Source organism: Pelobates fuscus, chromosome 1 (genome assembly GCF_036172605.1).
Source record: "Pelobates fuscus isolate aPelFus1 chromosome 1, aPelFus1.pri, whole genome shotgun sequence".
Classification (NCBI taxonomy): Eukaryota; Metazoa; Chordata; class Amphibia; order Anura; family Pelobatidae; genus Pelobates; species Pelobates fuscus.
Genome location: NC_086317.1, coordinates 94,547,263 through 94,574,537, shown reverse-complemented (window position 1 = coordinate 94,574,537; position 27,275 = coordinate 94,547,263). Strand labels below are relative to the sequence as shown.

General features: G+C 42.2%; 1 protein-coding gene across 2 annotated transcripts; it reads left to right on the top strand.

The window, feature by feature from the left end:
• The first annotated feature begins 7,576 nt into the window (after nucleotides 1–7,576).
• On the top strand, nucleotides 7,577–26,941 carry ZFX (zinc finger protein X-linked). Of its 2 annotated transcripts, XM_063450087.1 has the most exons (9): nucleotides 7,577–7,771; nucleotides 11,312–11,362; nucleotides 14,777–14,871; nucleotides 17,911–18,447; nucleotides 19,011–19,160; nucleotides 21,229–21,372; nucleotides 21,728–21,865; nucleotides 23,807–23,959; nucleotides 24,632–26,941. In XM_063450087.1, the coding sequence occupies exons 3-9, from the start codon at nucleotides 14,805–14,807 to the stop codon at nucleotides 25,822–25,824; spliced, it is 2,382 nt and encodes a 793-aa protein (XP_063306157.1). In that variant the 5' UTR covers nucleotides 7,577–7,771; nucleotides 11,312–11,362; nucleotides 14,777–14,804; the 3' UTR covers nucleotides 25,825–26,941. The 2 variants fall into 2 exon arrangements, with proteins under 2 accessions (XP_063306157.1, XP_063306158.1); XM_063450088.1 differs by lacking the exon at nucleotides 7,577–7,771 and having other exon boundaries at nucleotides 10,896–11,362.
• Nucleotides 26,942–27,275: the final 334 nt, after the last annotated feature.

Here is a 27,275-nt window from a genome sequence, read left to right as displayed (position 1 = left end):
TATACATAGGGATTAAGGAAAAAGCGCAAGTAACATTTTCTTTTCTTTGGTTTTTACTATATATTGGGGCTGATGTGTGTTGTAGTCCTTGCTGCTTTAGCGCAGGACTTCTCATTTTGTATTTGTATTTACTTTGTATCACACAGCCTGGTTACAATGCTGCTACCCATCCCATGTGTTCCCTATTAAGGGTTAATAAGTAAAGGGGTGTATATAAAAAATACCCCTTTCTGTCTCATTAGAGATATCTTTGCCAGAAGCTCAAGGAAGCAGGCTGAAGGGTCAGTGTTAGGACCCGCTTAGGGGGGGTCTGCCTTGACGTTGGCAGGCGGGCATCCCTCCAATGGCCATTGGAGCAACTAAATGACCTCCATTTGTCTAAATATACATAGGGATTAAGGAAAAAGCGCAAGTAACATTTTCTTTTCTTTGGTTTTTACTATATATTGGGGCTGATGTGTGTTGTAGTCCTTGCTGCTTTAGCGCAGGACTTCTCATTTTGTATTTGTATTTACTTTGTATCACACAGCCTGGTTACAATGCTGCTACCCATCCCATGTGTTCCCTATTAAGGGTTAATAAGTAAAGGGGTGTATATAAAAAATACCCCTTTCTGTCTCATTAGAGATATCTTTGCCAGAAGCTCAAGGAAGCAGGCTGAAGGGTCAGTGTTAGGACCCGCTTAGGGGGGGTCTGCCTTGACGTTGGCAGGCGGGCATCCCTCCAATGGCCATTGGAGCAACTAAATGACCTCCATTTGTCTAAATATACATAGGGATTAAGGAAAAAGCGCAAGTAACATTTTCTTTTCTTTGGTTTTTACACACTGCAAGATGCTTGAAGTCCAATGTGAAGTTTCCACAGTCTGTGTTGATTTGGGGAGCCATGTCATCTGCTGGTGTTGGTCCACTGTGCTTCATTAAGTTCAGGGTAAACGCAGCCGTCTACCAGGATATTTTGGAGCACTTCATGCTTCCTTCCGCAGACGAGCTTTATGGGGAGGCTGACTTCATTTTCCAGCAGGACCCACACTGCCAAAAGCACCAAAGCCTGGTTCAATGACCGTGGGATTACTGTGATTGATTGGCCAGCAAACTCGCCTGACTTGAACCCCATAGAGAATCTATGGGGCATTGCCATGAGACCAAAAAATGCAGAAGAGCTGAAGGCCGCTATTGAAGCATCCTGGTCTTCCATAACACCTCAGCAGTGCCACAGGCTGATAACTTCCATGCCACGCCGCATTGAGGCAGTAATTGCTGTAAAAGGGGCCCAAACCAAGTACTGAGTCCATATGCATGCTTATACTTTTCAGAGGTCCGATATTGTTCTATGTACACTCCTTGTTTTATTGATTGCATGTAATATTCTAATTTACTGAGATTGTGGATTTGGGGTTTTGCATGTAATACGTCTATCTCATATATTAGTTTCCCCTTTTATGTTGCATTACTGAAATAAATGAACTTTTGCGCAATATTCAAATTTTTCTAGTATCTCCTGTAGGATGGAGGCCCCCAACCAAAACCTATTTTTCTCTAATATCATTTTATAAATATTACATTAACTTCCACCCACTACAGTGGTAAGCAACATACAAATTGCATGTTTATAGCTTAATGCAGTGGCGTACACACAACCCATGGGGCCCCGGTGCGAAAACTGATCCGGGGCACCCCCCCTCCCCCTGCGCGAGCGCTTACTCTGCGCAGGCTGGGGCCGCAACACATGGCGGCGGGCACCTGGTCGCAGGGCTGCGACCCGTGTGACCGCGGTATGTATGCCAGTACATGCATAAACACATACACTTAACCCCTTAAGGACCAAACTTCTGGAATAAAAGGGAATCATGACATGTCACACATGTCATGTGTCCTTAAGGGGTTAAAGGACCACTACAGACACCCAGATCACATCAGCTCAATGAAGTGGTCTGGGTGCCAGGTCTCTCTAGTTTTAACCCTCCAGCTGAAAACATAGCAGTTTCAGAGAAACTGCTATGTTTCACTGAGGGTTAATCCAGCCTCTAGTGGCTGTCTCATTGACAGCCGCTAGAGGATTTTCTGCGATTCTCACTGTGAAAATCACAGTGAGAAGACGCTGAACGTCCATAGGAAAGCATTGAGTAATGCTTTCTTATGGGCGGTTTGAATGCGCGCGTGGCTCTTGCCACGCATGTGCATTCGGAGCTGAGAGGCGGATGGGGACGGAGAGATCCCCAGCGTTAAGGGAGTCCGGCGCTGGAGAAAGGTAAGTGCTTAAGACACACACACACACTCTCATGAACAGACGCACACATTTACTGACAGACACACACTCAGTGACAGACGCACACAAACATACTCAGTAAGAGACACACACACTAACACACACACTCACACACAAACACACACACTCACTAACACCAACACACTCTAACACACACACTCTAACACTAACACACACACTCACTAACACACACACTCTAACACTAACACACACACTCACTAACACTAACACACTCACTAACACACTCACTCACTAACACACTCACTAACACTAACACACACACTCACTAACACTAACACACACACTCACTAACACACTCAAACGGTTTTTTTTATTTAATCCCCCCAGCCTCCTTACCTGTGGGAGAGCTGGGGGATTCCCTGGGGTCCAGTGGTGTTGCTGGCCAGGCTGTCACCCGGCTGGCTGGCGGGCGCGCGAGGGAGCACTGTCCCCTGGGTGCTCCCTCTTCAGCTCCCTCGCGCGCCGCGTACTGATGCCGGAGCCGGAAGATGACGTAATCTTCTGGCTCCGGTTTCAGTGCGGTGCGCGAGGGAGCTGAAGAGGGAGCACCCAGGGGACAGTGCTCCCTCGCGCGCCCGCCAGCCAGCCGGGTGACAGCAGGGTCAGCCTCGAGGGGCCCGGAGGTGGCCGGCTCCTGGGCCCCCCAGCAGAAGAGGCTGGCCCTGTGGGTACATACCTGGGTCGCAGGGATTGAGATCTTGGGAATTTGGAGGCCAAGGCAACACCTTTACACTGCTTGTCAGGTTCCTCAAACCATTCCTAAGCAATTTTTGCACTGTGGCAGGGTGCATTATGCTGCTGAAAGAGGCCAATGCTATCTGGGAACACTGCCTCAAACAGCCTGCCATCTCTTCCCCAGGTAAATGATGCACAAGTAGCCGGTCATACATCTAATCTAAAGGAAAATGTGATTTATCAGACCAGGCAACCTTCTTCCATTGCTCCATGGTCCAGTTCTGCCGCTCATGTCCCCATTGAATGTCCTCATTAGACATGTGCAATTTGTTTTTGTTCTGAATGTACATCCGGGTGAATTTCGTGCAATTCGGACATTCGGATGCTTATGAATGTCCGAAGTTCTGAATTGTTGAAGTGCTTCGGATCTCTGAAAAGTGGTTAGGGTCCGAATTGCCGAATCAAATGCCATTGGTCCGAATTGCCAAAGGCAATTGACAGGGGCCATCATAAGCACTATGACCGCTCTGCGGCTACACAGCCCCATTATTAGGGTTGCCGTGATCTCAACAGGTTTCTCCAGTGTTTTCCCAGACACTGCACGCTATCAAAGCGCCTTCCTTTATTCGCGTCCAAATGATGCATTCCACAGAACAAATGACACACACTCCAATGATGTCACGCATCGGACTGATATGTTTTTTGTACAGCCTACAAGTCATCTGGAACTCTATCATTACACTTTTCCAATGGGAAATAAGCCCTGCCTATTTTACACTCACCTGTCCCACTCATTGGTGCCCTGCTGTGGTCCTAGTTAGCCCAATGGCACGTTCTTGTACATTCCGTTTCTCTGGTATCTGACTCTTGGTTAGTTTATTGGCTTGTATTCTGTTTATCCTGTTATCTCTTGTCCTTGAGCGTGGCTATTGCTCTGAATCTGTCTCCAGGCCACTCTAAGGACCAGTACACGGGTAGTCTCTCCTTTGTTTTGTTCTGGTTTCTGTGATTTTTTTTCTTCCTACTCCAATACTTACATCCAAGCGCAGAAAACTGCAATGCACAATGTTCTCTGACACTTGTTTTTTGTATCATGGCCAGCATTGTCTTTCAGCAATTTGAGCTACAGCAGCTCTTCTGTGTGATTAGACAAGACGGGCTAGTCTTTGCTCCCTACGTGCATCAGTGAGCCTTGAACACCCATGACCCCGATTCACTGCTTATCCTTCCTTGCACCACTTTTGCTAGGTAGTAACCACTGAATCCCAGGAATTCATACTGCCAATCCATACCCGTTTGGAACTAGTGTGGTATGCTTTATTATTGACTATCTATTATTGAGCATCTCACTCAGGGCTGTTCCCCCTCATATCAGGCTACACTGTTTAATTTGTCCTACTACATTTTAGATTGCTAATAAAGTTATTTTGTTATTTATTATTATTTTCTCCTTTAAGATCTTGTTGGAGTGGATTGGAAATTTAACCTTGTGGTCACTTTCTATTCAAGTGACACCTTTGGTTCTCTACTATTTACTGTATTCCCTAGGGTTATCCCCTACTTTTCCAGTCTAGGTGACCTTTTTTTGTGGGTTAGGTACGGGACAAGGGTGTTATACTAAACCCCTGTCCTTGACCGCTCCCCTTCTTTTCTTTTTTAATGCAAGGTGTTCTTTACGTTATATGTATTAATTTTCCAACCCCCTTCTCTTTGCATCCCCAGTTTCTTGTGCCTCTCTTCCCATTTCCCATTGTGTTTTTATACTATAACTCCTGAATCTTTTCCTTGTAAATACGTTTAATAAATATAACTTTTTAAGCCTTTTCATCCTACTTGTCATTCTGCAGCATGGCTGAACTGTTCATACACTGTTAGTAGGGCTTTCTCCTGCCCAGCCTCAACACTATTGCTCCAGTGCTTGCCTGTACTGTGTCAGCACAGATCATTATCCCTTCTCCACAAAACATTATCGTAGGCAATATGCATCCCAGTAGGTATTGTTCTCTATCAAGAGTACCAGATAAGGAAGTGTGATTTGAGGGATTCCCTGCTCTGCTGCACTTGTCTACCTGCACCGGTGCACATGCTCTGTAGCGCATCCTCACTTACCAACCGGGTCGTAAGAACGGAACCCGGTCGGTCAGTGGTATATCCTGGTTTTGTGCTGCCCTAGGCCTTCTAAATACACACTCACCGACAGACACAGATACACTCAGTGTCAGACACACACATACTAGCTAACAGACACACACACTCACAGATACGCATACACACTGACACACATACACTCACTAATAAACACACACCTTACCACGTTCACATTCAAATGAAAATTCCCCCCCGTCTCCCTACCTTTGGGAGTGCTGGGGTGGATTCTTGCTTTCCCTGGGGTCCAGTGGGGCTGCTGGGAAGCCGGTCACTGCAGTCAGCGAGGGAGCATTGATCCTCCTGCTCAGCTCCCTCGCGCGCCGTGTAGTGATGCTGGGGCCGGAGTTACATAGTATTCCGGCTCCGGCATCACTGTGGTGCATGAGAGGAAGCTGAACAGTGCTCCCTTGCCGCCCACCCGGAAAGTGCCGCCGCTGCCAGCCTCGGGGGCCCTGAGGTGGCCAGCTCCTGGGCCCCCCAGGACAAGAGGCTGGCAAGGCATTTGCCATGGCAATTGGGGGGCATTTTTTGTCCCCCCCCCCCGAAAGTTCCGCCCAAGGCCTAAATGCCTTGTCAGCCTCGCGGTAAATACACCGCTGCGGTCGGTAAGTGAGGAGTAGCTGTATTCCGCAGAACTCTACAATTATAGAACGGAATGGAAAACTTGTGAAAAGGCAGTGCTCAGAACAATACATTACCCATACGCAGCTTCCTACATATTAAACTCTGGTATATGACAAATTTATACATACATGATGTGTAAAAGCGGAATATTTTATTAGGTTACTGGATTACTGAACCGGTTTGATAAATTACTCTAAATCACAGGAAAATACTACCAAATGATGATTTATGCAAAAAATGCACAATACCACAGATTACCAACAGAATATTTACAGGTTACCATGACAACATTGTATCTTGAGATTTGCAAGGGAAAGGTTTTAATTTTTTTTAAATACAGATTAGGTAACAGCGTACATTAAACATAGAATTACCTATCTTAGCAAACAAATATGGGGATTCAGTTACACCATATGTCTACATTGTGTTAAGCCCACTACTACATCACAGTACCCCAATATAGGTGGGTTCTGCACTAATTTTAATTTGGGAGAATAATATGCCCCTTTAAAGGTGACCACAGGATATCAGAAATTGAGGAGAGTCTCTGGAAGCAGTTTAACCCCTTAAAGGACCACTATAGTGCCAGGAAAACATACTTGTTTTCCTGGCACTATAGTGGTGCCCCCACCCTCAGGGTCCCCCTCCCGCCAGGCTCTGGGGAGAGTAAAGGGTTAAAACTTACCTTTATTCCAGCGCCGGGCAGGGAGCTCTCCTCCCTTTCAGCTGGATGCGCATGTGCGGCAAGAGCTGCGCGCGCATTCAGCCGGTCTCATAGGAAAGCATTTACAATGCTTTCCTATGGACGCTTGCGTGCTCTCACTATGATTTTCACAGTGAGAATCACGCAAGCGCCTCTAGCGGCTGTCAGGGAGACAGCCACTAGAGGATTTGGAGGCTGGATTAACCCTATTATAAACATAGCAGTTTCTCTGAAACTGCTATGTTTATAAAAAAAAAAAAAGGGTTAATCCTAGATGGACCTGGCACCCAGACCACTTCATTAAGCTGAAGTGGTCTGGGTGCCTAGAGTGGTCCTTTAAGGACCAAACTTCTGGAATAAAAGGGAGTCATGACATGTCATGTGTCCTTAAGGGGTTAAGCAGTAAATATTGCCGTTAGCTTTACATTTCCATTTTAAAATAAGTGTAGGATCCACCGATACTGGGGTACTGACATACTGGTGGTCTTATCACAATATGGCCATATGGTGTAGCTAAATCCCCATATTTTGTTTGCCAAAATAGGCGATTTTTAAGTAGCCTTATAAAATGTAAAACTAATTTTTGCATGTTTCCTCTGCTCACTAATCTGCATTTTTTTATATCTTGGTGTTTACTGCAGTAAGACTACTTAGAATTCCATAATTACCGATTCCACCGTTTTCTGTTACCAAAAAAAAAAAAAAAATTTTTTTTATTTATAAATCCCCTGCTTTAAAACTAAATATAATCCCCAAATTTTAAAATATGTGCTCTTTTTAAACATGTAAAAAATCGATACCTAACACAGCAGCTTCCCTACAAACTAAATATAAAATACTTATTAAACATTTTCCCCTTGAAATCTCTGTATATGGAGTATCAGTGTGTGGTATTCATGTGACACACAGCGGGGGGGACGGGGACAGGCAGTAGTAGTAGTGGCAGGGCTCGGCTCCCCCCTCCACCCCCCGGGGTAAGCAGGCTGCAGTGAGTGCTAGGCCCGGGCCTGGCCTTGGCTCGGGGTTTACTAGCTGTCTGCTTCGCATTGCGGCCTCCCCCTTCCGCATTTTCCTGAGGCTCTGCGGCAGTGACGTTTACTGCTGACGGCGGCCCCGGCCAGGAGAGCTGCCCGCTCTTTTTTTGCTGCGCTCCCTCCTTCCCCCTCTCTCTCACAGCCATCCAGCTCGGCCCCTCCCTCCCTGCCTCTCGCACTCACTCTATTACCTTCCCCCCTCCTCCCTCCCTGCCAGGCAGCCATCGCGGTTCGGGCCTATCGGACGGTGAACGCCGAGCCCCGGGTGCGCGGGAAAGCCCGCCAGCGTCCTCTGAAGGTAAGGCCGCGGCGATGGCGGGCGGCCCCGGGGGCCTCCCAGGCCGGTGATGGCGCGCAGGCTCCGGGGTGCGGGGGGGAGGCCGAGAGCCCGGCCGGGGGCTGCAGCTCGCACCGCCCCGCTTTGATTTAGACTCCCGGCTGCAGGGGGACAGAGGCGGGGCGGCTCCCCCGGTCCCTGCGCGGTCTGTGACCCGACCGAGCCGCCGGATCCTGGGACAGGAGAGCCGGACCGGGCGCTGGAGGGAGGGCCGCGGCCTTCCATGGCCCAGCATGTAGGCCTGCCAGGGGCGGCTCGCCCTTCCAGGCCTCAGGAGGCCGCAGCTAGGCCGCGGGGAGGCTTATTACAGGAGCCATGGCGGCCGGCCTGCTCGGGGCCCGGTAAAGCGAGCCTTTACGGCCGCCACTGGAAAGCCCCGGGTTAGATGGCGGCCAGGAATGGAGGATTCCAGAACTTAGAACGTAGAACGCAGGGCAGACAAGATGGCGGCGGCCCCACATGCTGCCGGAGAGGGGAAGGAGGGGACATGGCCGCCATCTTGGATTGCTTTGAAGCAACAAAACAAACCCAGACTACTGAGGGAGGGGTGGCTGCTAGTCATTAGAGCTTTTTATGGACTACAGCTCTCATAATGCACAGCCATCCTATATTCAATAACACGTGAGAGTGCTCTTATCTAGTGGACATTCGTACGTGTGTGTACATATCTCTATACACACATATTTCATACCAAATACATTCATCCCCTATTAAAGAAATCCAGACATTTTTAATTTACGTTACGTCATTGTAAATGTGCTAAATATTTTTTTTAATTGTTGGTGTACCTGTGGGTAGCAGGGTGGAGCATGGCGTTTTTGCACTCCTCTCATTTTTGTGTGGGGGGGAGGTCTCTAGAAATCCATTGTTTTACAATTGTAGCATGGGTTAATATTCTCCAGGATATATTGATAAACTAGGCTTTATGCTCATAAACTCTGATACATTTTATAGTTCTAATGTGGCATTTGTTAATACGAAGTTTATTCTTTGATTACCTAATAGCCCTAGTGCCCCCTGTAAAACATAACTTATTACCTTTCTTTTAAAGCAATTGAGTCTTGTAGCTAGTATATCATTCAACTTTACCTATTACCAAGAGTCAAAAAGGCTAAATTTATATAAAGAGCAAGATTATTTTCTATCTGTACATTAGTTTACAATAGGTGCAGAAACTACTTTGTTTAATGAGAATGCAAAAAAAAAAAAAAAAGGTTACCTGTATGGTTTACCTTGGTACTCTTATTAGTGGGTCTCGATGCCGCAGCAGGACAAAACTGTACAATCTAAAATATATATATATTTTCATTCTTTATTTTTGAAGTGCAGCGTGCAATACATGCATTAAAAATGACGTCTAACAGAGGGTACATTTGCAAGATACATGCATGAATAAACATGAAAAGCTGTCCTTTTTTTTTTCTTTCTTTTTAAAATAAAGAACAAGAGAAGTAACAGGAAATACATGCTGAATAACAAGCTAATCATACATGTCTAGTCCTAGCTGGTATTGTAAACTTGTAGTTGAATAGAAATGCCAGACATGGCTAAAAAATACTTTTTTGATTGGAGTAACCCTTTAAGCTAATTTGCAAAGACCCTCGATGGTGACATCGCCACTGTGGATCTGCAGGCAAAGCTGAGTTCTACATACCTAAACCTGTACCTAGAACACCACTATCTTTCCGATTGTTCCTCTTCATCACCGACATCATTGCTGCACTCTTGGGCATAAATGAGAGTACAGCATTGAGATCTACAGAGCATCCCGCAAAACTACGGCAAGACTACGGGATCCTCCAAAGATAAAGTCAAATCCCTGGAGCCGTCACTGGTGGGGGGAGGCACTGACACTTCTAGAAGGTGGTAGCTCTGCCCAGTGTCTACAAGTGTAAGGCGTACAAAATATGCAGAGACATAAGTCTCTACTTTGTTTCAGTATATCTCTTGATGGAGTTAGAATTTCAGTGAATTTCCAACACTGTCAAAATGAGTATTTCATAAATATTCTAGTTTTGTGCAATACAAATTTTGTGGGTGGTTGGGGGTGTGACAGTGCCGCTTTAAAATGCAAGAACCTGGTCTGTGCTGCATTTCAGCATAGAATGCTACCAGTTTTGAGAGAGCTTGTCTTCACCTATGGGAAAGTTCGAACTCCAGGTTCCATTAATCAGCCAGCTGTAAACATTAATTCCAGGCTCACTATGTCTAATTTATTTAAGTTATGCCTGGAGCATCTTCGTGCTGCTTGTATAATTTGGGTTGAGCTCAAAAGTTTCACTCATGTTTCAAATAAAACTGTTCTTTTAGGCTGAGGCCAAGTTATCAGTGAGTCCGAACCTACTCTGCTCATATCACTGGAAGGTATATAGGGGAGGACAAGGATGGCATGGAGGTGGCGTTGTGCCACCATTGCCTGTCTGTCACCAGCATTCTATGTGTGCTGAGGACAGATGCCAAATTTGCACGGAATTCACATTAGCTGCTAATCAAGCCCTGGTGGTTCAGCAGAGTGGTTAAACTCTGTATATGCAGTGTTTCATAGTTAAATGCTGCAAATGCAGACTAGAGGCACTGTGACAATTTAAAATCACTGAAAGGGTTACTCTAACAATCATAACCTGCCACAGTTTCCCTGTTATTGGGGCAAACCAATGGTTTTCCTTCTTACCTGGTACTGCTGGTAAGCAGGGTTTACATTTGACTTCTGCTGTGCTGCAGAAGTTAGATGTTGATCCTGATGCTCATTCATAGGCTGACAGCATCAGCCGAGCATCCAATGAATGAGTGTCTGTGCATTTAAATGGCACCAATTCATATTTATTATATTTACTAGTATCTAATTCTATTTACAATTATCCTATGGTCAGAAAATTCAAATAGATACTGTTGAAAGCACTTTGTGTCAATCTCACTCTGAGCTCTGCATGCTGCTCACCTCTGTCTGGGGCCACTAAAAATAGCCCCAGCTGACAGAGGGGAGCCCTGGGTATCTATTAATATCTGGGTTTCCTGGTGTGTGCACACACCCCATCTCTATGTATAGGCATTTATATATATATATATATATATTTAAGGAGCTGTTTGCAGTGCTGGCAGCCAGCACTGCAAACAACTCCTCAAAACGTTTGGGACCACTAACGGTCCGTACTGACAGGTGAGCCCCAGGTGTCCATTGATATCTGGGACTCTCTGATATGAACAGGGATTTAAACTTGGTTGTACCAAATATGCAGGGCGATTTATGCTGCCCTATAGGGTTTAAAGTCCACTTTATGTAGGACAACATAGAATACCCTAACTGCGTCAAGGGGTTAAGTGAAATATATTTAAATGTTTGTATCATAAGACCTCTATTTTAAATAAAGCCTGAGGGAGTACTGGTTATTATTATTTCGAATAGTGTGTACCCATAGATTTTACTTTGTCACAGCCTTAGCTTCTCTAGCAAGATATATGTTTATATATTTAGATTTAACCTGATAATTTATTTATTTTCAGGAGCACAGGAAGAGGTTTTAAAGTCCAGAATTCCATTCACAATACTACAAGGTAGGAGTCAGCATGTGGTTTCGAACTGTATCTTTTTGCAGAATGACATGTATAATGTGTTGGTTACTGATTACTGTTCTATATCAGTCCCAAGATTTCTTTATTCTGCTTTGGAATACTGTACATGTAAGGTTTGGGGCAGAATTCCTATGAATATAGTCAGGTCACAGATGTAAGTCATAATTTACAAAATTGGTTGTGAACAGAAATGATAAAATGTTCCTTGGCAGCAGCGATTCCTCCCTCACTTATATGAAGTCCTCCAAGTTACATTCTAGCTCTTCTGTTTTGTAAACATTCTTCTAATATACCTCAAAACCAATCTGTTCAGAAAGGCCTATGGCCTACCAGAGTAACTTCTATGTCACATATCTGTCTCTTGCTCTCTCTTAAAAAGAGTCACACTCTCACCTTCAGTTCTGCTACTTTTGCCACCTTGTTTGGTTGCTGCCCCCCTTGCAGCCCTATTGTGTTTTATACCCCATCTCCTCTAGACTGTAAGCGTGTTTGAGCAGGGTCCTCATCTATTGTTCCAGTACCATTTTGTAAGTGTCTTTTATTTATTGTTAAATTTACCCCGTTTCATAATATTGTAAAGCACTGCGGAATACGTTGGCGCTATATAAATACCAATAATAATAATTATAATAATGTTAGAACTTTGGACTTGTTTATAGATTAAAATATAGTATACTAACAGAAAATCACAACTTTATAGAACTGTGTGCGCCTAAAATATCTTAGTTTATGGTTTGATCCAAGCAACTCATTTGATTGTCAGAATTTGGCTATGGCTAGTTACCTAATTTTATAACCCCTTCTTTGGAAATTCTCAATGTCAAACTTGCGGTTATAAAATATGTGATAACATCTCATATTTATAATTTAGGCTCAACAAGTCAAGGTGTCAGGTCGCCACGGTGACTCTTCGCTCCAATAAACTAGTTTCCCTACTTGTCCACATAAGTAAGCTATAAGGGAACAGGCCATATCTGCCTACCTCTGTAGCAGTGGCAGCTCTCACTAACAGTATTATCAATTCGTAAGGTTATTAGGGGTTGCTTATAGAAAAAAGTGTGAGGGATTTCGCACATACTTTTCGATGCTTTCTTAATGTTATGTGAATGCTATTGTTTTCCTACAAAAAAAAAAAAAAAAATCCCTCATGGTGCCCTCCTCCTTCCCAACCTACCCTTAAAACATTGACACTTTAAAATCCTTGTGACAGTCCTACAAATGGTACCAAATAAAATGTTTGAAAGACCTGGGGATAACCCCTGTTGCCAAATTTTTTTAGCACTGCAGTCATGCCCTTTAACCCCTTAAGGACACGACATGTGTGACATGTCTTGATTCCCTTTTATTCCAGAAGTTTGGTCCTTAAGGGGTTAAAGGAAAATTATAGGGTCAGGAACACAAACGTGTTCTTGACACTATAGTGTTAAAACACCATCTAGTCCCCCTTAATATAGTAAAATATTACCTTTATTACAGTTTGCTGCTGCTGGCTGTGCCCCTGATCTGCCTGCTTGGTTGACATCAGAAGTGGTGATCTGAGCCAATCACAATGCTTTCCCATTGGCTGAGATTGTTAAGGAGGCAGATCAGGGGCTGCGCCAGCACAAGCCAAACGCCAAAATCAAGGCATCTCTATGAGGAATGTTCAGTGTCTCCATGCAGAGGGTAGAGACACTGAATGGCAGTGCTGCACTGCCCCAGGAAGTACCTCTAGCAGCCAACTGAGAAGTGGCCAGTGGAGGTTTCCCTAGGCTGTAAAAGACAGTGTTTATTGCAAAAAAGCCTGAAGGGACTGGTTACACTTAGCAGAACAAATACAATAAGCAATACTTGTTATGGTGACTATAGTGTCCCTCTAAGGTTTGTTTTTCTGCTAAAGTGAGATTTGTCTGGAATTCAGAGTGAATTTCTGATTTAAGGTCAAAATAGAATTGTAAAACTCAGCAATTTTGGTCTAAAATTTGAAATTCACTTTTTGAATTCCTGACAGTTCCACTTTATAGTAAATAAACCTGTTGGTCAGTTTCAGATTGACTTAGCATGATATTAACCTCCCTCTTCACAGCATTATGAGTGGTATTCTTGATAATGTGACTCGCTTACCTATAAGATAGTGGTCACGGTTCATTTATGCCAATTATTATTTGAGTGTGCACTTTTTATAAAATGAAAAAAGAAGACACAAGAGCAAGCTGATGTGCGTATTGTGTTTGTTTAACAAAGTAAAGGGACACTATAGTTACCAGAGCAGCTCAGCTTAAAGGGAAACTCCAGTGCCAGGGAAACTATCCATTTTCCTGGCACTACAGGTCCCCTCTCCCTCCCACCACCCATCCCCCGGTAGCTGAAGGGGTGAAAACCCCTTTAGGTCACTTACCTGAGACCCCGCCGATGTCCCTCGGCGCTGGTTTCTGCTCGCCGCCGCTCCTCCCAGTCATTACGTCAGCCAGTGGGTGAGACTGATCCCGCCCACCTGCCGGGGAGACCTAATGCGCGACAATGCTGCGCATTCGCATTAAAGCTCCCAATAGGAAAGCATTGAAAATGCTTTTGAGTGCTTTCCTATGGGGAATTGAGCGACGCTGGAGGTCCTCACACAGCGTGTGCTATAGAGCAGGAAGTGCCCTCTAGTGGCTGTCTACTAGACAGTGGAGTTAACCCCTGCAAGGTAATTATTGCAGTTTATAAAAAAAACTGCAATACTTACACTTGCAGGGTTAAGGGTAGTGGGAGTTGGCACTCAGACCACTCCAATGGGCAGAAGTGATCTGGGTGCCTGGAGTGTCACTTTAATGTAGTGGTTCTGGTGTCTATAGCATGTCCCTGTATGCTATTTTATTTTATAAAAAAAAAAAAATTGTGTTGTTTTTTATTTTTATTATTTTACTTAGAATTTTCAGTTTTGTTTAAAGTAATAATTACCATAAAGGGAAGATGATACAACCAAGTAAACAGGTGATATTATGGGGCGAATAAATAGTTCTGGTACAGCCACATTTGAGTGTCCCTGCATGCTTTTTAATGTAAACACTGCAATAGCCTCCCATGCTGCAGATAAGCAAGGGGCTTGTCCTATCATCCCACCTGTGTTCTTGAATGGTATGTATCTCAACACAACACAATAAAGAACTTTGATAACACTGTGCGTAGATGTAGAAATAACCACATTTCTGAAGTAGTGATTTTACAATTTTGTAGACATTTGTAACAACTGTGTATGTAATCCGTATGTAAATTCAATTGAATGTCTTGATGCATAACATTTTTACTACTGAATCTTTTCAACTATTTATCAAACTTGGAAATATGTGAAGTTGTATGAAACCTGTGCACGTAAGGTGCATTGAGCAGATTGTTTTTTTTTTTTAACTTTTTTTTTTTTGCTAACTGTCTTAGGAAGAGAAGCTAATGGTTTTTCATAGCCATGGAAGAAGATGTAGCAGAGCTCGAACTACAGACAACAGAACCACATGCATTTTTTCATGCTGCAGGTATTGATAAACTAATGCTAAATTAATCCAGTTTTAATGTTTGTAAAGGGGTGGGGTTGTGCTCAACAGCAATGTTTGTTTTGGGGGGGAGGCTGCATCAGTATTTAGTGGTTATGGTACTTACACTGCTTCTTTATCAGACCTGCTTCATTTCTTCCCTTACATGCTACAACATACATTTTATACACATAGTAACTGTATTCACTGGCTGCTGTGTCACCTGACCCACTTAGCCAATCAATTACGTTAAAATATGGCTGAAATTGTTATTAACTGTAGCTTGCACATTAGCAATAGCTGTGCATGGACCAGACCTGGATGTATTGGGGAACTCTGGTTTAACTGCTTCAACCGTTTGATAAAAAAATCAGGGGTCAGTGCCTGCAGCAAAATGGCACCATAACCACTATGTGAACATGCAGTGGTTATGATGCCAATATTGCAACTTTTATATCATGAGCTCTTCTTAATCAGCACATTTAGCGTTACTTTGTGAATGTTGCATTTACCGTTGAGTTCCTTTACTTTGGTACCAGTTTAAAGGATGCTTGGCTTAAAGAAAGCAGCACTGTCACTTAAGTTTTTCATAAAGCTAGATTTAAAAAAAGAGAGAATTTTAGACCAGCGGTTCCCAAACTGTGTGCCAGGCGCCGCGACGGGCGCACAGGGGCGCTGCAAGATATGATCACAGCACTGGGAACTGTGCTTCATTGTCCCCTGCCAGCAAACGGGAGATTAGGGAAGCAGTGGCAGGGAAGGGAGAGAGGACCCCGGGGACCTCTAACCTGCAGCTCCGCCGGGTTCTCTTCTTGCGAGCTCGAAGCGTTGCTGCTGTTACCACGGCAACGCTCCGGATCTCTCAAAAGTGAACTCTAGCCTGAGCTGCAGGCTAGAGTTCACTCTGACTACTGGGACCACCAGGGATTGCAGGAAATGTCTCCCCTCCCTGGCAAAGGTAAGTAGGGAGAGAGGATATGAAAATAATTATTTTTTAATGAATTTTTTTATATATATATTTATTAATTTGCACAATTACCCCCCATGCACACAATTACCCACCCATACACACACACGGCTCCCCCACATACACTCACACACTGCCTCCCCATACACAAAGATTACCCCCCCATACACTCACACACACTGCCCCACGCACACTGTACCACGCACACACTGTATCCCTCACGCACAAACTGCCCCCTTACAGACCCTGCCCCCCCCACACACACACACTGTATCCCTCACGCACAAACTGCCCCACATACACACACACACTGCACCCCTCACACACACTAAATCCTTCACAAACACATTGCACCTCTCACACGCACACACTGCAACCCTTACACACACACATATTGCACCCCTCACACACACTGCTGCCCCTAACCCCTACTATAGCCCCTAATCCAGCAGACCCCAGGTAAGTTGTCAAGCTGTTCTTAAACAGTTTGACTACTTACTCTGGGAGGGCATTACGGCACTACTGGCACCATAACCACTACAAAGTGCTGTAGTGGCTATTGTGCCTGGATTGTTTTTTTAAATAATCTACCAGTGCCCCTCCCAAGCATTTCTGCCGAACAGGGGCCCAGTATACATCGCTGCACTGTACATATATACAACCTAGAAAATTGTTATGACTTGGGGCGCCTTGGAAAAAATTTAAAATATTAAAGGTGCCTTGAACCTAAAAAGTTTGGGAACCACTAATTTAGACAGAAGATACAAAGTAGCAACTTGTTTTTCTCCCTTGTACAAGTCAAAACGTTGCATATCTTGCCATAACCTATCAGTCCTTACTCTTGATGACCAGTAGAAAGTGGAATCTTATCATGCGATGTGCATTAAATGCATACGATAACTTTTAGTGCAAGATCTATGGAGGGTCATGGAGCATCTTCGATAGGCAAACCCTACTTTTGTGTTAGTGCTTGAGTACACAATTGCCACTGCTCCTGAAGAATGAAGCTTACAGAATTTGAAAATACAGATGAAGAGTGACATGGCGGCAAGGAGAAAGAGTGAGGTAAGTTTGTCTCTCTCTCTCTGAGATCTAAAGCGAAATGGTCTCCTGTAGGCAGTAGAAATTTTTAGGTGCTTTCCACTAACTTAACTTACACAATTATGATCTGCACAATATTTGCACTCACACAAAGTGCTTCAGTGCTACTCCAAAACATTTCTACAGTGAAACACCAAAAATGTATTATTTTTTTAACTTATATATTGGTCAGCTGTCGTCTTGTGGCTGCCAAGTGTGTTGCAGCAAAGAAGAGAGTCTGCAAGGTACAGGCTTTCAGGCTAATTGCCCTATAAATGCATTATATGTTGAATGTATTAAACAATAAGGAGTGATTTCCAACTTCCTGGTGTGTTCTGTACAGTTTTTCCTCTGTGACTGTCTGACAGCTAACTTTTATTAGAATATATTTTCCCCTTGTGCTGGGGAAAGATGTACTTTGATATGATCTTTTGAAAGCAGCCTTGTCATTATAATCTCAGGCTTATGTGGGATGGTAACATTAAAGGAAATGTAAGTAGGGAGCTTTTTAGTAGACCAGATTGGTATAGTAACTTTCCAAATGACTATATATATTCAGAACCGAATTACATGACATTCATGTCATTCTTATTTGCAGTCTTATATTGGGTACTCTAAATGACCGAATCGATGTGTCAATTCTGAACTTGTTTGACGCAGTCATGTGGTGATTCAGTTATTCGGATGAACCGCTGAATCTGCCAATTTTTGTCTGAATCGAAGTTTATCTGAATGCACAGGTCTAGTTTCTACAAAATCTGAAATGAAGCATTTTTTAGAAATGAACTACACAAACACGAAAAGTGTATCATTTTTTTAGATTTCCTTTTTAATGAGGTGGAGAGAAAGGATAATAAAATTATAGTTGTGTCATATTTGAAAATGATTTTACTTTAGTTTATGGCGACTTTCACAATTTTCTTAAATTGTATCTCAAGATGAGCACATGGGATACAGATTTTGTGTTCTCATTCAAGTTTCTGATTTCCCCATAGGCAGACCGCATCTTAATGGCAATGAAATAATTGTAGAGATCCAGGAGACTGTCTTTGTTTCTGATGGTGATGGAGGTATGGCCGTACAGGGATTTTCTGATGATGCAGACTCTGTGGTGATCCAGGATGTCATTGAAGATGTGGTAATCGAGGATGTCCAGTGTACAGACATCATAGAAGGATCCCGAGTGTCGGAAACTGTTATCATCCCTCAGCAAGTCCTAGAGGATGAGATAGAAGCAGGATTAGATGAACAAGAGCTCGAAGAAAATGAATTATCTCACTGTGATGTTTCAGAAAGTGTTTTGGACTCTAGTCTCGTTGAAAGCACCTTGTCTGATGGAGAGAATATTGTTCATTCTGTCTCTGAAAACGTGGAAGAAGAGATTACAGAGGACAGTTTAACAGAGGACATGATTTCAGAAGAGGTCCTGGTAGCAGATTGTGCTTCAGAGGCAGTGATTGATGCCAATGGTATTCAAATACAGGGACATGATGGCGAGGAAGTTAATTGTGATGACTATCTCATGATCTCATGTAAGTGTGAAAATAATCATGGCATCAGTGTTTACATTGTGGTTCAGGAGAATTTCTGTTTGACTTAGGTCAGTTTTACTGACTTCCATAGAATAAATGCCAAAATCTTTTAGGTTCTGTGTTTAAGTGCTATATTCTTTTAGCTAATATTCAGCCTTGCCCAATAATTACTAAAAGAGGAAGCAACTGCAGTAAAGCAAGGGGAAAATATTTTTTTCTGCTCCTGCTGTCCTGTTACAATATTGCTGTTCCCATGTGAACACGGCAGTCACAAAAATGTAAGGAAAAGAAAACACTTGGCGTGGGTGATCAATTGTGTTCAAAGGTGTAATCCCATTTTATTTGAAGAGCTTGTGTAAGTGACAAACATTTTGGAGCCTAAACCCTGTATCACAGTCCATTTGTGGCATGCCTACTCTAACATACATTTAAACCAGGTAGTTAAGCTCTCTTAGCCAATCCACTGGATTCATTAAATCAGCACTATCATTTGCCTTTTATTCTTTTGCTTTTTGTTTATTGTATTGCTTGTGAATGTATGGCTTTGACTTCTTTATTTTTAGTGGATGATGCCGAGAAGATTAATGAAGACTGTACAGAGGAAATAACAATGGGAGGAGAGTTAGACGGAGATCCTAGCAAACTGGATGGGTCGTGTCCAGAAGTAATCAAAGTCTACATTTTCAAAGCTGACCCTGGTGAGGAAGATTTAGGTAAGGGATGCCCTTTGCACTGAATCCCAAACATTTTTATTTTTTGCAGCAGTTAGTTGGGAGAATATCCTTGTGTCTGCGTTTGTGAGACATAGACGTATAAGAAAGTATGCAGACTATTCAATTCCAGCCCTTGTAGTATACTGTGTACAATGAATGTGCTGGGTGAGGTGTGGTAGATGTCATTCTCTACAGAGCTTTAAATGGTGAGGGTTTTGTTTTTAACCATTTTTAAATGCTTTATATAGATAATATGCAGTCTGTGACTCTGATCTCTCCCAGGGAAGGTAAGAGAGCACCTTCCCTATTGAACATTCAGCACAAACACAACAAAATCAGCACTGGCAACCCAGAGTTCTGTGACGCCTGATTGAATTGCTACTGCTGTATGTGACTCTGAGAGATTAGTGCTCTAAGCACTGTGCACTTTGCCTATACGGACACTTTAAATTGCCAGTGCTATGCTTTTTTAAACCCTCTTTTTGCTTGGTAGTTTTTTTTTTAGAATATGTGTATTACAAGGTGCTGAAGATGGATTTCCTGCTATGCACTGTCATTGAGGGCTGAAATTACACTTACTAATGGCGAGTGGCTGAATGAAAATTTTGACTCAAAATTCATACCAGTTTGGATATCCTGTCTCTTATCTAAGCTAATTTCTTATGTACTTTACCTAAGAAAACTTACTTTACTATCTTACCTGGATACCTCACTCTTTTTTAAAAATGAAAAGGGGGGGAAATGTACAAAGACACAAATGTTTAAATATAATGATTTGTAACATTATATATGAGTGTAGTGTTGTTTGTTTTTTCTTGCATTGCTGCAATTATAAGCCACTTTGTGCATTAGGCTGTGACCTCTGTGCACCATAACCTATGTATTATTTAGAGTTGCCCTTCATGTTTATTTACTAAAGTGTAAATTATCTGGAGTTCAGAGTAATTTAAAATATTTTTTAAGACAAAATTGCTTTACATCATTGATTGTCATGTTCTTACTTGCCCCCTTCCAGTAGTACACCACTTCTGTGTGAAGTTGTGATGAACTGGGCATGTACATGATTTGGGGGACGAGGGGAAGCATTTGGTGACAGAGCCGCGTTAACGGTTACTACAAACAACATGATTACTTCATTAATTTAGAGACACTCCGGGCACCATAACAACTTCATCAAAATGAAGTTGTTATGGTGCCAGGAGACCCCTTACCTCAAGAACATTTTAACCCCAAAGTTGTTTCCAGTGGCAATGTACACCACTCCCTCACCCCGCGTCAATTTCAGAGTCAGGAAGCATGGAGAGACACCGGGATGACGCTCTCAGCTCATTAGTGACTCGCCAGTTACAAAATTGGTTTGATAAAGATACAATCAGCAGCGCCCTATGGCCAGATGCTGCCTAGAGGGGAGTAGACATTGCCGCTGGCAACAACTTGGGGATTAAAGATTAAGTTGTTTTGGCGCCTGGAGTGTCCCTTTAAAGTGATTGGGATGTTTTGAGTCTGTATGTGCGGCGTTTAACTCCTTTGCTGCCAGTGTTGTAACTCTATCTCTTGCAGTGTCATTATCCAGTCTGGAACAAGTGCTCAGGACTGGCTAATGTAAATTCTGTGCATATTACTTCGTAGATGCTAATTCATTGGTTGAGAGAAATAAACTGACACTTATCCAGTGAATGACCCAGGACCAAGGTGAGAGTGCAAAATGATTTGCGCCATTACTGAAAAACTGCCCAGGGTACTCCTCGCATCATAGCCACTAAAATGGGATTTAGTGGTTATGATGAATGTTGTAACTCTTTTTTTAATAGAATGGCTGTTCTTCTTAACGCAGAGTGACTTTTTAAAATCAATTCATAAAGTTCTGTTCAATGCACAACCATGCAATTGTTTAAGAATTTATTCATAATGCTGCTTGGGAAACCATTTGCCCTATTTGGCTTTACAATAATGGCATAACGTGGTTTTCATTAAATGTACACATCTTTAAAAACTCTTAACAGCATAGCTTAAATCCTATAAACAAAATAAAAATTAACTAATTTATACGAAACATCTGGCACAACAGGAGGAACAGTAGACATTGTGGAAAGTGAGTCTGAGACTGATCATGGAGATGGACTTCTCGATCCTCACTCTGGTGGGCGCCTACCCCGGGAAAAGATGGTTTATATGGCTGTAAATCACTCACAGAATGAAGACAATGACCTTGGTCAGTACCACTTTTAGATTTAAAAAATATATATATATATTTATATATTTATTTTTTTTCTTCCTGAGGTCTTGTCTGCTGTCCTTAAAATAGTGTAGCAATGTTATTAAAATTACAATGCATTTCTTTTTAATTGGCTTTCCGTCTAGTTCTCTTGGCTATTGTTAATTTTACTGTACATATTGCACAATCTTTATGTAGATTCCAAGTAGGTATGCAGCAATGTGATTGTGTGTGTGTGTGTGTGTGTGTATTTGTTAAAACAAATATACTTGAAAAATTAGCCCAGTAATCTCATTTTACTTTTTTTATTACTGATTCTCAATTTATGCCTCTTTATTTCTTCTTTATCTAGATGTAGCAGATATAGCAGATGAAGTGTATATGGAAGTAATTGTTGGGGAGGAAGATGCTTCAGTAACACTAGATCATCAGCTGGGTGATGCTGAACTAAGCAAGACATTCATGCCAGTTGCCTGGGCTGCAGCTTACGGTAACCTTTCCAGCAAATCGTTACCTGCTAATTTATATTTCATCATATTCAAAACTAGTTATCCAATATTCTATAGCCTGAACTGGCTGCTCAAAAAGTTGCACACCTAAAGAGAAGGGGGATATATTGGCACTGTCTCTAATATTTTTTTTTTATTTTTTTTGTTATGCTAACCAAATTCCTAGCTAATGGAATAAATTATTTATTTTTTATCTCTAGATTTTTTCTTTTTTTTCTTTGCTTTTGCTGGTGGTGCAAACTACACATTTGCTTGCCATGATGGATATGCAAAAAAAAAAAATCCAATGTGGTGGCCATGTTTATAGAGAAGGCAGTAAACTTCTCTAAACTTAAATCTATATTGCTATCTGCTATTTAGCTTGCACAATAAAATATTAAAGCCGTCCTAATGTAGGCCTTTAATAACTGTTGTTTGTTTAGAAGAAAACATCAACAACTTAATTCTGTACATCATCAGTGAACAGTGGTGCAGAAAATAAAAAATAATAATTTGATGATCTCAGCCAATCCAATGCCTTCCCATATGAAAGCATTGGGAGGCGATTGTGCAGGCACAGCAAAACGCTAAGTTGCACCAATCAGCAGCTCTTCAGACATGCATCGAATCAATCGTATTTATTTAGCGTCTCCATGCAGAGCGACTGCCACTAGAGGTGTTCCTAGGCAGTAATGTAAACACTGCCCTCTCTCTGAAAAGGCAGTATTAACATTAAAACGCCTGCAGGGACAGGCTATAGACACCAGAAAAACTACATTAAGCTGTAGTTGTTCTGGTGACTATAATGTCCCTTTAACTTACAACTTCTTCAACAGAAAGATCTTTTATTTACAAAGTTCAGCATGCTCTTTGTTTTTCAATTTGTTGAAATTTGCTTTAAGCCCTTAGGGACAGGAGAAACTGTCCAACATCTGAACCAAAACAAAACCTAGAATTTGTGCTGTGTTTGATCCACCAAAATATAAGGGTATTTCTTTAAAGGAACACTATAGTCACCTAAATTACTTTAGCTAAATAAAGCTGTTTTAGTGTAGATCATTCCCCTGCAATTTCACTGCTCAATTCACTGTCATTTAGGAGTTAAATCACGTTGTTTCTGTTTATGCAGCCCTAGCCACACCTCCCCTGGCTATGATTGACAGAGCCTGCATGAAAAGAAAACTGGTTTCACTTTCAAACAGATGTAATTTACCTTAAATAATTGTATCTCAATCTCTAAATTGAACCTTAATCACATACAGGAGGCTCTTGCAGGGTCTAGCAAGCTATTAACATAGCAGGGGATAAGAAAATCTTAATTAAACAGAACTTGCAATAAAGAAAGCCTAAATAGGGCTCTCTTTACAGGAAGTATTTATGGAAGGCTGTGCAAGTCACATGCAGGGAGGTGTGACTAGGGTTCATAAACAAAGGTATTTAACTCCTAAATGGCAGAGGATTGAGCAGTGAGGCTGCAGGGGCATGTTCTATACACCAAAACTGCTTCATTAAGCTAAAGTTGTTCAGGTGACTGTAGTGTCCCTTTAAGTACAACCACTTTTCCCATTTCCCATTTTACTTGTAATAACATGACAGTGGGGAGCCCCAGGTATTGATTCAAATATGGGTCTCCCTTTTGTGAGCAGGAATTTAACCATGCTCATACCAGACTTTGAAACAGGGAAGTCCCCGTTTAAAGAGCTGTATACAGTTCATCTGTCGGTCTGGGGCCACTAAATAAAGTATTGGGTTCTCTCTGATGTGAGAAGGGTTTTAAACCTTGCTCACACCAAAACGTTAGGACTTTTCATGCTCTCCTAACGGCGTTAAAGCCAACACTTTTGGAGGACAACGTGGAGAGTCCTCGCGTTGTCAAGGGGTTAATGCCTCTGTTGATTCTATTATTTTGATGTTCTTATTAACCATTGTTGCCTTTCTCATAGGTAATAACATGAGTAACAGTGTGGAAGGGGTTGAGCACAGGAATGGAACTGCTAGTGCCCTTTTGCACATAGATGAATCTGATGGGCTGGACAGGCTATCTAAGCAAAAACCAAAGAAGAAGAGGAGAGGAGAAAATAGGCAATATCAAACAGGTCTGTCTTTTGGTTTCAGAGAGGGTTTAAAGTAGTCTTCACTAAACTTTACAACAAACTCAAAAATCTTACAGTCATAAAAGCATACATTTTATGTGTTTTTAATACAATTTGTCTCTGCATGTGTAATGCATTTGAACAGTCTGGGCTGGTACTACATTAAGCTTAATGTGCTGGTTCCTGAGGACTCTTTGAACAGGGCTGGTTGGGGATAATTCTTTCCTGATCAGCCCATTACAGCGCGTGCTGCCTCTTGCATATTCAGAGACAAACTACTTTTATGCTGCATTTCATATATAATTTCATATTACTTAGACTTGACTCATTCTACCAGGAAACAGACTTACTGTACTGGATTAATAGGAATGCCACTTGTGCCCAATACGTAGCATTCATAAGCAATGCAATAGAAAAGGGTTTACCGTATCTTTATTTATTGTATACACGTTATGCAATATATAAAATGGTTGAAAATGAACACACTGGAGTGAGCCACATACTAACATAGTTCAGTATAAACACTGAACACAATTTTTATTTATTTTTTTATCCTACAAGCTGACACATTTTGACTGAAAAGCTTGTGATTTTGCATACCGAATGTTATATTTTATAAAGTGCTCTTGTCTGACATACTGTTGTTTAAAAAATTATATATTTTTTCTTTGATAGCCATAATTATTGGTCCTGATGGCCATCCACTTACTGTTTACCCATGTATGATCTGTGGCAAGAAATTTAAGTCAAGAGGCTTCCTGAAGCGGCACATGAAAAATCACCCAGAGCACTTGGCCCGTAAAAAATATCGCTGCACAGATTGTGACTACACCACCAACAAGAAGGTGAGCCTGCACAATCACCTGGAGAGCCACAAGCTGACTGCTGCTGTAATCAAAACAGAGAAGGAACTGGATTGTGATGAGTGTGGGAAGGTATTTTTGCACAGCAATGCTTTGTTTGCCCACAAGCTCACCCACAAAGACAAAGCTGGCAATAAAATGCACCGGTGCAAGTTTTGCGACTATGAAACAGCAGAACAGGGTTTACTGAACCGTCACCTAATGGCTGTACACAGCAAAAGCTTCCCACACATCTGTGTTGAGTGCGGGAAAGGTTTCCGCCACCCGTCTGAGCTAAAGAAGCACATGCGCACACACACCGGTGAGAAGCCTTACCTGTGTCAGTATTGTGACTACAGGTCAGCTGACTCCTCCAACTTGAAGACTCATGTCAAGACAAAGCACAGCAAGGAGATGCCCTTCAAGTGCGACATCTGCCTGCAAACATTTGCTGATTCTAAAGAACTGCAGGCTCATGCCATCTTGCACCAGGAAAGCAAAAGTCACCAGTGTCTGCACTGCGACCACAAAAGTTCCAACTCCAGCGATCTAAAGCGACATATAATCTCTGTGCATACCAAGGACTATCCTCACAAGTGTGAAGTGTGCGAGAAGGGCTTCCACAGACCCTCTGAGCTCAAGAAACACGAGGCTGCACACAGGGGAAAAAAGATGCATCAGTGTAGACACTGTGAGTTTCAAATTGCTGATCCTTTTGTCTTGAGTCGACATATCCTGTCTGTCCACACTAAAGAGTTACCTTTCAGGTGCAAACGTTGCCGAAAGGGCTTCAGGCAGCAGACAGAACTAAAAAAGCACATGAAGACTCACAGTGGTAAGAAAGTATACCAGTGCGAGTACTGTGAATACAACACCACAGATGCTTCTGGCTTTAAACGCCATGTCATCTCCATTCACACCAAAGACTATCCACATCGCTGTGACTACTGCAAAAAAGGTTTCCGTCGGCCTTCAGAAAAGAACCAGCATACCATGAAACATCATAAAGAGGCTTCATTAGCATGATCTAGTCTATTCTAGACATTCAAGTGAATACTATGAACCCACCCGTTCTTGTAAAGGAGACTGTATATTATTTGTTTTGGTTATGCAGTTTTCATGTTTCTAAACGGCTATTATTTTTCTTCATCCATCGTGCTCTTTGTTTTACAAATTAATTGAGTTGCAAAGCTCAGGGCAGTGATGTAGATGTTTATTTTTTTTTTCACAATACTTAAAATCTTGGGACAGAAGCAAGTATCAAAATTGTGGTTTATCTTGGGAAAAGCTGCTATGTTTTGCTAAGGGTAGACGTGCATTTTATTTAATTATTAGTTCCCGAAGATTAAAAACTAGATGTGCTACCTGCAACATTTGACAAGGCATCAAAAGCTAACCTAGCAGGAAACTGTTATTTGCTGCGTTTAATAGGCTTTGGGAGCTTGGTTATGTAGCAGATAGTTGTGTTTTGTGTTTGTTTTCTACAATGTTAAATAAATATCTCCATGCACCAGTTGTGTAAGGTTGAAAGGTGGAAATAACTGTATAATGTATTGGCTGATTAAATTCTGATCAGTAAATTAGCTTGAAGGGTTAAAGGGTTATTTCAACCAAATAACAGTGTTTTTACAAAACCTTTGGTTAGAGTTACCCTTTTTGAAATGTTCTGCCCCTCCACCCTGTTAAAAAAAAAAAAAAAACACTAAAACTCACCTCTGTACCATAGCCAAGTCCACGTTCTTCCTGCAGCTCGATCCTCCTTGCCTGTTTTCACTCAACCTTGCTGGAGGGTTAGGGAAGATGGGGGCAGCATGGGAGGGATTGTCTGGCGGCAGCATGCAGTGCGTGCTGGCATCAGATGCCAATTTTGCACATGATAGACATTAGCCAGGCCAGAATGGTGTTCTTGGCTGGCTAATGATCTGCCAGAGATGGAGTTACACCTCCAGTAGCTAAGGGGTTAATCTCTGTGTGTGCAGCATTTCAAAGTGAAACCCTGCACATACAGCCTCCAGGCACAAGTGACCTCTTCAGAATCAATTAAGTAGTCATGGTGCTCGTGGTAACCCTCTAATTACCTAGAGGTGCAATTTTCATTCTAAAAGCAATATCTAAATGCTTTCCCAATAATTGTTTCCTCATTTAAAAAATTACCTCAAAATACTACTTTTTTATGTGTGCTTGTAAAACCTAAAGCATCTGTCACTTTTGAGTGTCTGGAAATGATAAAATTGTTTATGATATATTCATATTGGCTGCTTTGGAATTTGTTTGAAATTCCAATGCAGTCAATATATCATAAGACAAAGTAGGGACTATTTGTCTAATGGTCAGACTAATTTGTTCAAAGGCAGAGCTTCCCATCAGTGGAAAACTGGCATCTTTCTGTGCATTGCAAGACTTATTCAGTGGAGGTTCTCACCGGATCCTCCCTAGACCTCCACATTTTGTTGTGAGGGATTGCTTCAGGTAAGTAT

Excerpts from the sequence above, each read along its gene's own strand:
- ZFX (XM_063450087.1), top strand. The coding sequence starts at position 14,805 with ATGGAAGAAGATGTAGCAGAGCTCGAACTACAGACAACAGAACCACAT. Across the intron at positions 14,872-17,910 it reads TGCATTTTTTCATGCTGCAG|GCAGACCGCATCTTAATGGC; the intron begins GTATTGATAAAC and ends ATTTCCCCATAG. Across the intron at positions 18,448-19,010 it reads TGACTATCTCATGATCTCAT|TGGATGATGCCGAGAAGATT; the intron begins GTAAGTGTGAAA and ends CTTTATTTTTAG.